The sequence below is a fragment of the Pteropus vampyrus genome, unplaced genomic scaffold, assembly GCF_000151845.1.
Source record: "Pteropus vampyrus isolate Shadow unplaced genomic scaffold, Pvam_2.0 Scaffold209, whole genome shotgun sequence".
Classification (NCBI taxonomy): domain Eukaryota; kingdom Metazoa; phylum Chordata; class Mammalia; order Chiroptera; family Pteropodidae; genus Pteropus; species Pteropus vampyrus.
The window spans coordinates 1,282,827-1,294,488 of NW_011888990.1; the positions used below are offsets into that span (position 1 = coordinate 1,282,827).

Here is an 11,662-nt window from a genome sequence, read left to right on the forward strand (position 1 = left end):
CCACCTTATCTACCATTTGTGAGATAGCCGTCTTCCTTTCCAACTTCAGCTGTCTCTTAAAATGTAAATATCTGAGATGAGGCCAGATTATCTAGCTCTTGGACTAGTGGAGAGCGGTTAAGATTTAGAGTATGTTAAGTGAGTATCCTAAATTTCATTTAGCTTCTGAATGGATGAAGGATGGTGTCAGTTGTCAGGAAATTATCTTATTTTTAACTCTTCCTTGGCTCCTCTTCATTTTATCTAATACATACACGGTCACTTTAAAAATCTCGAAATAACAAGCGTGTACAATTTTTCCAATTCGAAAGAGACATACAAGTTTTGCAGAGTATCGTGCTTCGGTGTCCTTCTCTTATTGACAAATGTACACACACTTTCTTGGTATAAAACAGAGGATCACACAGTATCATGCTTTCAGAACAGCGACAATTCACTAAGCCCAGTTCTCAGGTGAAGGAAGAACTGGACTGGGGCCCTCTTGTCCCTCAAGCAGAATTACCCAAGGGTCCCCTTTGGTTATAACAGGACCTCTCCTGTCGGTTTCAGATTAAGGTAACCTGTAGGATGAGCTCTTTTGGTGGCAATTGTAGCTTTCTGTACAGCGCAGTGCCTTTTGTTTTTACTTTACGAAATTGATATGATTGGGTGTATACATCTCTACTTGGCCGTATGCTCTGAGTACACTGAAGACAATTAGAGAGGAATTGATTGTGTCTAGTGATTAATAGTTACTACATCTGGGAATGGGTACGTTTGCCTGCTTTCCCAAAATTCAGTTCCTAACCAGTTGTTACTTGGTTACTTAATCCTAACATAGTTGTTCCTCAACAGCAAGAGAAAACACAATTTAGGATTAAATTTTGCAGTCTCAGTCTATCTATGGAATTTCTGGAATTTCTGGAGTTCCTTTGAAAACATCACGTAGTCACCACAGTTTTTCTCAGAGTCGAGTATGTAAACAAATTAGTTGTAATCTTATTAATTATAGTTACTGTCTTACTATTCATTTCTTTTATGTATATAATTTGTTTTGTATAATTCTCCTGTGAAGTAGGTATAGCATGTAGCATAGATATAGATATAAACACACACAGATGCTGTATACCTATATCTATTTATATCTATGTTATCTAATATATTTATATACATACTTTGGAGATATATATACTCATATGTATATATATTAAGTGACTTGTCTGGCATTGCTAGATTAGTAAGCAGTGGAATAAGAATTGAAACATAGGTTTTTTATTTCAAACGCAGGATTTTGCAGTATGCAGCCCTCAAAAACACCACCAACTAAATCTGAGAAACAAAATCGAATAAAGCAAATAAAAACCCCAGAACTTCTTTTTTTCGTGTTTAGTATGCCTGTACAAGTAACATTTATCTCCCAATAATCTAGTTACTCTCTCAGGGCACTGAGGCGATAGCTCTTGTTTAACCACTACCAGCTACACTAAGGTGTTAATTAAAAAGAAGCGTCTCCTCTTGGGGATGGGTCTGTGCTTCAAGTTTCTTTTTTACAGGAAAACTAATCAAAATCAGATACCGACCTTACATATAACATTTTCCCTCAACTTTAGATTTTCTTCCGTTTGTATGTGATGCTTGCTCAGGAATATTTTGGTAAGTTACATTTTTATGCAGGATTTGAGAATAATTTTAGTGTTTGTAATATGAGGTTTATTTCTGAAAAGCGGAATGATTTAAATTAGTTCTTACTTTAGCCATCAGTATTTGATATTCATTACGGTAATCACTTGGGAAAAAGAAACAGACTAGTCACAGACTCTGGTTACTTGTACATATGTGTGGCTAATCTTTAAACTTCCATAATCGGCATTATTTATGTATGTGATTTTTATGTACAAGTTGTATAAGTGTCTCTTAATCACAAGGAGAGAATAAATATATCCACAATATAAAGAATACGGGGGGAGGGGTCCAGTTATGATTATTACTCTTAATTACTAAATAAAAAGAGCCCAACCTATACATTTCTTAAATTGGATATCATATGTCTTTGGTACACATATAATGTGCAAAGTAAAGCCTGGGAACCAACCCAGAATTTTGGAAAATGTATTTTCTTTACTGCATTTAATTTATAAAATAAAGTAGTGAAAGAACAAATTCTTTTCAGAAGAATTTATTAGAAGTAAAGAAAAGTAACGCATATTTTTAAATCATTCAGAACTAGAACACTCCTTTGACATTTTATTATCGATGGTCTTTGAGAAATGAAAAGAAATCAAAGATTGTCTGTTCACACACGTAAAAGCACTCAAAGTGGAGGTGATTTAGAATGGTGCATTATTTTTACTCATTGAAACTGCACAGTTGTGTTTTAAACGTTTAAGACTACAGATGCACCATCTTCATCTGGTATTTCAGTTTATTCTCATATGTAGAGTTCTTCATGTACTGTAAGCGTAATTAATCTTAACGATTCCAACCATTATTGGAAATTACTACATTTATCTTTAAGTGCATTATTTGATCGCATTTAAATAAACATTATTTTTTTAATTATTTAAGCCTTGAACACAGAAGCAGAGAGTCGCATAGCTGTCCCGAGGTGTGTTAATAGTTCTCCTATGTGATTAAACGTGTTTGTGTGTATGTGCTTCTATTCAGATTTTGAAGAAATTTCAAGCTAGTCAGTGTGCCACAGATTAAAATTTGACATACTAAACTAATTATGGAAGGAGGCTCTTTCCGCGCTTCTATTATTTTTGTTTGTTTTAAAGAAAAATTGATCTACTTGGCATTTATACACTTTTATTCTTATAATTCTTATTTTTTATACTTGGGTTCTAGTTAGGTGGCCCACTTACAGCTTTAGGCTCTACATTTATAATTCCACAGTGGAGCTGACGTCCTCATCATATACTCTTTTCATTTTCCTTCATGCTTGTGTTCATTTTCACTGGTGCCTGATTAGGATTCTGTGGTAGTAAATTCTTCTGACTCAGTCAGCCTGAGACCACCAGGAATAAACCAACAAGATCCCCATTCTAATTCTGACCAAACTGAGAGATTAAGAAAAGAGCTGGCAGATAGAAGCCAAAATATCATCTTTATTATTGATAAAGGATAAAGCGAATGATGAAAGCTAGCATAGACCCGGATGAGTCTGCAAAGGAAAGCCAGAATTGAGCAGATTTGTCTCTGACCCTCTGTATCATGATAAACATAAGTTTTATGTGTTCATTTATATGTATTTAACCACTTAAAATGAGTGTAGAAAGTAGGTATGACCTGCCATTTGAGGGTTGATGAGGTGATTACCTGAGCATAATATTATTGGGGGCATCTTTGTGTGGGATTGTTAAGAAGACTAAATTATAAAGAATAACTGATTAGTTATTTTAATTTGCCTTAGAAGATAAATACACCACAGTAGGACAATTTTGGAAATAGAGAATAGTCAACACGGTAATCATTTCTCACACAAATATTTAATATAATATGTTTTATGGGAGTGTATAAGTTGCTCTTGTAAGTTTAAGCAAAAATCCTGTGAGTGCTGCCTTCCAAAATAGATTTGTTGGTTTGGTTTACATGTGAAATATAATGCCATTTCCCCGTTTGTCTGTTGTCAGGTGACCGTGATCAATGAGAGACTGAAGTCCGATGCGCATCCATCTTACCCGTGCTCTTTCAAGGGCTGCACCGAAAGACAGCTTGTACCGGTTGTGTGTCCTTATTGTGAGAAGCACTTCTGCCTGAGGTGATCACTCAGACCTTCAGACTCCGCCTGTCTGTTTCATTCGTGTGCAGATACATGAACTGCTTTCACTTTTCTGTTGCTCGTAGACACCGTCATCAGTCAGATCATGAATGTGAAAAACTGGAAGTCCCTGAGCCTCGAATGGCTGCCACTCAGAAACTTGTTAAAGACATCATTGGCAAGTATCAACAGTTCGTCGTGTTCCTTCCTCGTTGTCACATACTGTTAGTTCCAAAGCTCATACTTCTTGCGTCCGCTTGCTAGTTATGGAGGTGTCGTTAACAGCCCCAGTGGTTCTAACTGGCTGTAGATTTCGATGACATATTGTGATGGTATTTCTTACAATCTCCATCTGACCAGTGAAGATTTGGAAATTCTGAGGAAGTACCCTATCAGATGTTCTCTTTTGCCGGACCACTTAGATTAGCCAGTTGACCATCACGGCTGTAAATGACATTCCCGAGGCTAAAGCAAACTTTAAGCCTAGTTAGCTGTCCTGTGAACGCTGCTGGTAGTCTGAGCACACACATCGGCGACCCAGCCACTCTGCCAGCACGTTAGCTCAGCAGAATTGTCATTCTGTCTGTGTTCCGGGTGCTCCCTTTATTAAAGTCTATAGCCAAATCTACAGTTCTCTGTGGAGCGTTAGCGATTGGATCAGTAGGCGGAAGCTGGAAAGAAGCTCTTATCCGTGAGTTGTTTGACGTTGGCATTGCTGGGCTCAGCCTCGGTGGTTTTTTTCCATTGATCGTGTAAATGTAATACCTACGAAATGAATGTGGTCTCTATATCTCCATTGTGCGTAATTCGTGTACATTTCAGGGCCATAATAAATAATAATGAATAAAACTCTGGAAAACGTAATGTGAAAGTTTTTATGTGCTTATATGCTTATCCTTATTTCTTAGATTCCAAGGCGGGACAGACGACAAGGAAGGGACGGAAGGGCGCTAAAAATAGCGAAACAGCTGCAAAGGTGGCCTTGATGAAGTTAAAGATGCATGCCGATGGAGACCAGTCCGTGCCACAGGTAGGTCCTAGAGGTTTTGAAAACAAAACGTTTAAACAGTGAAGATCCCCTCTCCTCCTCCCTACCCTCAAGAAACAAGTAACTGAGGCCACATGTGTATCATTCCTCGTGTGACATGGTCTATAGCTACATAAATGATACACAGTTTTGTGACGTTTTTCAGAAATGCGGGGCACCATATGTGATCTTCTTCAACTTATTTTTTTTTCACTTGGGATCGTGTTTTTAACGTTGATTCAGGCTGACACATTTAGTCGAGTTTATTCATTGTTATGGCTGCATATTATTCCATAGTATGAGTATACCACGTGTATTCACTCTCTTCATGAACAAAATTCATGAACAAGATTCCTGAAGAGAATCAGTTACATTTCATGTAACAACCCAATACATATGTACGTACAGACCGACAGACATACCTTAACACAGTTTCACCCAGCCTTATAAATAATGTGTTATGTACTGTATTTTTATTCTATTCTATTTTATTTTAAAGATTATTGATTTTATAATCCTGAAGGAATTGGGGACCCTCGGATTGAAAAATGCTACTCTAGGGTATATATCGAGAAACAGAAAAGCTGGCTCGTAGTGTTTGCTGTCTTCACCTTTACTGGACGCCGTCCTCAGCTCCCTGCCGTCAGTGGTTGTACTGATCTGTCTCCTTCCTGTGTGATAGTTCGTGTTACCAGCATTGTGTTATCTGTCTCCTTCCTGTCTGATAGTTTGTGTTACCAGCATTGCGTTATTCACTTTGACCAGTGGATGGACGTGCAGTGACACCTCACTGAGGTGAAAAGTTAAATTCCCTTGAGGTTCGGCTACTTTGCCTACGTTTATTGGCTATTCTATCACGTTTTTGAAGAGAGAACTTCTAATACTTTTTCAGAGTGTCAAATAGTCTTTGGTTCATTTGGATACTTCTCAGAATTTCCAGCTCGTTAAGTGGATCCGAATAGCCTGAAAATCTCTGTATGATATGAGTACTAACTGCCAGTCTCAAACTTGAATTTGGAGCGGAAGGCCTGGGAAGTGGGCTAGGGGAAGAAAATGCAGAATCGCTGGAAGGGCGAGGTGAGCGAGAACAGTGAGAGAGGCACAGAACGAACCTCCCATTCGAGACAGACACAGTCTGTAAACCAAAACTTCGAAACAAATCAGAGATGAAAATAACCTTTTAACATTTTCTTTTCGTATTTGTACTCTTTTGTCACTCTGATTTTGGAGCAGGGACTACTAGGTGACAGCACTGACCCAAAGCTTGAATTTCCAGTGGTTTCTTGTTTTTTCTTTGTTATCTGTTATCTGTAATAAACACTCCACTGGCCTTCAACAAATCTAAATTCCTTTGTGCTGGGATGATAACTATCTTGAATCTAATATTTCTTGAAATCATTGCGATCTTTTCTCTGTAACTTTGAGATGCTCCTGTTATGCCAAAAATACGTTGTAACAGGAATTGATCTATAAAACCAGTACTTTTTAAAAGCAAATTGTAGAGCTCAGGGAAGATTCGAGGCCAAGCACCTTTGCTTTTATTCTTTCTTTCCCACATTTGATAATTTAGCCAGAAAATACAATGTAAGGAATCATATAGGTTATGGAATACTAGAGAAACCATCTTTTTTTCTTTTTTAAGTTTCTTTGTTCTCAAAAGCCCTGTTGTCTCTAAATATGTAGTGAGGACTTAAGCATGCAAAGACTTGTTATATGTGTCAGGTGCTTTTCAATTCCAAGTGACAGAAACTCGACAGCAACCAGCTTAATCAAAACAGTTTTCTTTTACAATGGGGAGTGGCGTTGCTCTGGTCTGGAAGGGCGACTGTATTCCAGGACTCAAATGCTGTTGAAAGAGTCCACTGTGTCCTTGACTTCTCTCTGTCTGTGTTGGACTCATTCTTCCACGCTGGAGAAGACTTTCCCACACTGGGTCAGGAATAGCTGAGGGGAGGGGGGACAGCTGCAGGCGACTCCAAGTTCATTTATCAGGACTTAAAAACCTTAAAAGAAGAGCCTGCTTCTCAGCACAGCTTATGAACATAAAATCCCTTCATTGGCCTAACTTAGGTCACATGCCTGTCTCTGCATAGACTGGCCAGGGTCCTGGGTGCTGTGTCCACGCGTTCACCTGGATACTGGGTGCTGTGATTGGTATTCCCACTGAACATTCCATCATTAGAGAGCATTCCTTCTTTGACCAGAAGAAGAGAGGAAGAGATGTCACCAGACAACAATCCATGTCTATATCACATATGTAATCTGTATTTTAACTTTTTATTTTTGCAGACAGAACGAATTTACTTTCAAGTTTTCTTACCTAAGGGGAGCAAGGAGAAGAGCAAACCGATGTTCTTCTGCCACCGATGGAGCGTTGGAAAGGCCATCGACTTTGCAGCTGCTTTGGCCAGTCTTAAAAATGACAACAACAAATTCACAGCTAAGGTAACAACGCGTTGCAGTCATTTTTCCCTACAAGGTTTAGGGTGTGCTATACAAGCATGTCTTTGTGGTTTATTTCTCTCTTCACAGAAATTAAGGCTGTGTCACGTGACTTCGGGACAGGCCTTACCCTTGGATCACACGTTGGAAAGCTGGATGGCTAAGGAGGCTTGTCCTTTGCACAGCGGTGGAAATGTCATCTTGGAGTATCTTAGTGACGACGAACAGTTCTTAAAAGATATCGATTCTTACTTTGAATAGTCGTTCAGGATTCAAGCCAGGAATCACAGTGAAAATTCTACGTTAAGTTGGTTTTATTTACTACAAATAGTATATATTTTTATTTTTAAAAGTTGTTTTTAAATTTATTTCCATTACGTCGTAATGTACATTATCAGTTTTCTATTAAATCGAATTTGAATTTTGTGTTTCAAAGTTTAACTATGAACTTACACTCGATTGCAAATTCTTATATTTAATGAGATTTTATATGCTGTAGAAACAACAAAAAAGTGTATTTCTCATTTGATTGACATCTTCTGTTGGTGGACTATGATTCTGCTACGTGTCATCTTCACCCCAGGATCTAAACTGAATGCTTAGATGTCCTTTTTGGGACATTGCCATTCTTAGCACAGAGGAAGAAAGAGACGGCTCTTAGGAGATACACGTGTCACTTTTTAACAAGTAACGTGACCACGCATAGCATCATGGGGCCGGGAAGTGTAGCCTTCCTATCTACCTGCATCGTGATGTGTAAATCGATGTCTGTACCTGAATCCTAGAAACTTAGGGACCGTGTCATCCACTCTTCAGAATGTGTGGATGAAGAGTCTCAGGCCGGGAAGGGGAGTGGTTTTGCTGGTGTGCCCTCACCGCCTCGGGGCCCATCTCTGATCACGGACCTCCTCCAGTGGACTCGCCTCTTCGTCTGTAGGAATGTACTGCAGATGAGAGGGAAGGTGGAGCCGCTCAGCTTCATTACCGTCTGCTTATATTTCGCCAAAGCAAACTACTTGCTAACAGTAACTGCAGTTTACCGACCCGTTAAAATGACCGCTCTGACGGATGTGTTCCATCTGTTTGCGACAAAGTACTACTATGTAGAAGAAATAGAACTTATTTCTGTTCTTTGTCCCTTTTCCATTTTTATTGTCATGGACACATATAGTGACTTCAGGTTTCATTAAAGGAAAAACTCCTAATGTTCATTCATCTCTGATTTTTTTCTTCGTATTGTTTTTACGCAAGGAATGGGGATGACTTTCGACTTATCGTCTGCTTATACATTCATTTATCGACATAGTTATTGGAGCGCCTGCTAAGTGTAAGGATTTGGTTCTAGTTGCCATGCTGCACACAATGAAAAGTATGTACTTACTTCTAACATCCATGAAAACAGTATGGCACGTGCCGAATGAATAGAAGTAAGTGCAGCCGAGTACCGGTAGCTCTCTCATCACACACTATGAGAGCAGAAGTAGAACTAATTCTCCAGTATATTCCCAGATACCAAAAGTTTTAATACAAACTAATATTTTAGCTTCTGTAATAATTACTTGCACATAGTAGGCGATCGACACATGTCTCATGGGTTGAGCTAAAGCTAAATATACCAGAAAAAAAAAAAACAACAAAAAACAATGAGGGCTGAGCAGGGGCGCGGGGAGGCTGGCAGAGATGGAGTTTGGTCAGGCTCCAGAAGTGGAGCAAACGGGCCTGAAAGAGACATGGGCACCAGCAGCCTCAGAGGCTCCGAGGACCAGGCTCCAGCCCGAGCCATCTCCTAAGGAGAGCAGGTGGAGCAGAGGCCCCTCCAGCTTCTCGTTCCCTGATTACTGTGATGTCACAGCCCTCGCAGGCTTCCTCTGCGGGCTTCGAGTTGAGCATGCTCGATGAGAGTCTAGGGTGTCCCCATCCGACCTGCGTATCTTCCCACCTGCTTCCAACAACTAGAATTCTTAGGAGAAAACACACAAAGAGTCTCAAATTCGGATAAATAGTTATAACAACACTGTGAGGCAATTGAGCTTTAGTGTAAATGGAATCAGCCAGTAAAGACATGCGAATGACAGCTTTCCAAATGTTTCCCAGCTTTGTCAGTTTTTACTCCGCGAAGGTTTTAGGTAAGAAGAAAGATGCTGATGTAGGGGAAAGTTTGCAGGCAGGAAATCTGAGGAAAACAAAATGAGCGATCCTCATATCTGACCTGGGTGACAAAAATAGTGAGTTAAAATATTCGGTCACATAACTCTGAAGATAGCTTTGGTTTCATAAAGTTTCTCACTTGTGTTTGCTTCATTTTTGTCTTTTTAAACTAGGGAAGTTCTCTGGGATGTTGACTGAGATAGCCTGAGAACTTTAGTTCCATTCCCTGTTTTCATCATGGGGACACAGTGTAGCTGGTTTTTCTTGGTGTGGTACGTGGAAATACAATTTATGAAATACAGGGTCCGTTACATTTGAAAGATTAACCTACATGAATAGGATTTTTAGAAACTTTTTAAAATGACCAATAAAAATTGCTTTGATAACTTTTGAGGAACAAATATTTTCTGATCTAAAACACTTAATACAAACTCATTGTTGCATTTAACACGGACAGCGTCATGATTTGTGAAGGATCTGCAGAAATGGTTACATGTTCAGAGACTCCTAGATCCGTAGGCTTCTTGCTAGACAGTCGTAGTGGCATTTTTTTGTATTGTTTTGTTTTCTTGTTCTTTTTCTCTGTTTAGCATCCGAACCCCTCTTCTGCTTTGAGAAATACACAATTACGGGAATCTACGGGTCGAAGTCCAAAAAGCACTTGGCCTAAGTTGGATCAGTTGAATGTCCTTGCCCTTAGCTGTGAACACGGACTAGTGTCACAAGGAAGGAATGAAAGATGAGAATTAGTGCCAGCGGCCTTCCATTGTCCCATGCGTCAGGGTCCAAGTGTCCAGTGGCGCTGGCCCCCTAACCTGGCTGTCCCTTTGGCCATGGGTCCAGCCACCTGCTTTCCCTAGGTGCCCAAGCTGTCTGATAACTATCCAGGAAATGGTTTTTCCGGTTAAGGACACCAAAAACAGTTTCGGATTTTGCCTGACGCAATCACTCTTTAGAGTTGTAGGAAATTTATTAGCAGCCTAAGGATATGGCAAGGCCAATTTATGGGCTCCGTGGTTTTCTAAGTAATGATAAGGAGTCACCTGACGAAGCTCCAGGCAGACAGAAACCGTGTCTGGCTGGATTACTCTGGTACCCAGCACCTGGCTCAGTACCCAGCGAACATGGCCAGTAAATACTCATTTGATTTTGACTCGAATGAATAAAATAGTAACACTCACGTGTAAGCCTTCTCAAAATCTATTGTAGATTTTTGGATCTTGACTTTTAGTGTAGATTTTCTTTAGGAAGAATGAAAACGCAAAAATAATGACACTAAGTTTTGAAATTCAGATGAATAGGGGGCCGTTTTTTCTTTAGCAGAAATAAAGTTGAGAGGATGGGCCGTGATCAATCGAGCGTGTTAACTGCCGTGGCCCGTACGTTTTCATAACTACAGGTTCCGCAGGTTGTGTCACTCCCGAGATTAGCTTTGCATCTGTTTGAAAAGTCCAACTGTCCCTCCCACCGGACTTTGATCCAGCAAAAACAGCGGTTACCTCATAAAGCTCAGCTGCACTGGGACACCTGTACCAGGAATGTTCTCTAGTACTTTTTTTTTTAAAAACGCTTTTGCATATGTGATTAGTTTAAGCTTTCGAAATGATTAGAAAACTTTTTATTCTCTTGCTTTTGTCATCTGTGACTCTGGGAGAAGCAAGGAACTCATTTCGCAGTTTTCTGCATATAGAAAACGCTGAAACACTATTTTTCACAAAGACCGAAGAATCCGTCAGCGTAAGATCAAGTTACAGAGACAAACGGCCCAACTCCAGCTACCTCTTCGTGCAGGTAGAAGATCCGAAGGTGCTGCAGGTGGTGAACGTGACCAAGACCTTATCGGACGTTACAAACTTTGTCATAAACCTAGTGACAGATGAAGAAGGGGAGACAAATTTGACCATTCAACTGTGGGATTCTGAAGGTAGGCAAGAAAGGCTCATCGACGAAATAAAGAGTATCAGAGTCCAAGTACTCAAGCGAAGGACAGACAGTCTGCTCCAGGCGTCGATGCACGTCGATAGAAATATCCTAGTGCTTGTTCTCCCAACGGTGCTGTTAAATAAATGCGCGTTTGGCTGCAAGATTGAATTGCAGGTGTTTCAAACAGTCTGGAAGAGACCTTTGCCGGTGATTCTGGGGGCAGTTACACAGTTTTTTCTTATGCCATTTTGTGGATTTCTTTTGACTCAGATTTTGGCATTGCCTGAGGCACAGGCTTTTGGATTCGTAATGACCTGCACATGCCCAGGAGGGGGCGGGGGCTATGTCTTTGCTCTGCTTCTCGAAGGAGATATCACTTTGGC

At 40.0% G+C, this 11,662-nt stretch overlaps 2 protein-coding genes across 3 annotated transcripts in view; both read left to right on the forward strand.

Annotated features, from left to right (window-relative positions):
• Window positions 1-13: 13 nt before the first annotated feature.
• ZFAND1 (zinc finger AN1-type containing 1) lies at window positions 14-8,423 on the forward strand. Of its 2 annotated transcripts, XM_011372549.2 has the most exons (7): window positions 14-1,632; window positions 2,545-2,584; window positions 3,612-3,739; window positions 3,826-3,917; window positions 4,648-4,769; window positions 7,056-7,211; window positions 7,299-8,423. In XM_011372549.2, exons 4-7 carry the CDS (start codon window positions 3,881-3,883, stop codon window positions 7,467-7,469), a joined length of 486 nt encoding a protein of 161 aa, XP_011370851.2. In that variant the 5' UTR covers window positions 14-1,632; window positions 2,545-2,584; window positions 3,612-3,739; window positions 3,826-3,880; the 3' UTR covers window positions 7,470-8,423. The 2 variants fall into 2 exon arrangements, with proteins under 2 accessions (XP_011370851.2, XP_023393794.1); XM_023538026.1 differs by lacking the exon at window positions 2,545-2,584.
• Window positions 8,424-10,682: 2,259 nt separating this feature from the next.
• SLC10A5 (solute carrier family 10 member 5) overlaps window positions 10,683-11,662 on the forward strand; it is a 4,331-nt gene continuing 3,351 nt past the window's right edge. The window contains exon 1 of the mRNA XM_023538022.1: window positions 10,683-11,660. Coding sequence (XP_023393790.1) covers window positions 10,959-11,660 — 702 coding nt within the window. The 5' untranslated portion in view covers window positions 10,683-10,958. The remainder of the gene's footprint in view (window positions 11,661-11,662) is intronic.

Bases quoted from the DNA above. Each gene is read 5' to 3' on its own strand.
- ZFAND1 (XM_011372549.2), top strand. From the start codon at position 3,881: ATGGCTGCCACTCAGAAACTTGTTAAAGACATCATTG. The intron at 3,918-4,647 runs GCAAGTATCAAC...CTTATTTCTTAG, and splicing joins ACTTGTTAAAGACATCATTG to ATTCCAAGGCGGGACAGACG. The intron at 4,770-7,055 runs GTAGGTCCTAGA...TTATTTTTGCAG, and splicing joins GAGACCAGTCCGTGCCACAG to ACAGAACGAATTTACTTTCA.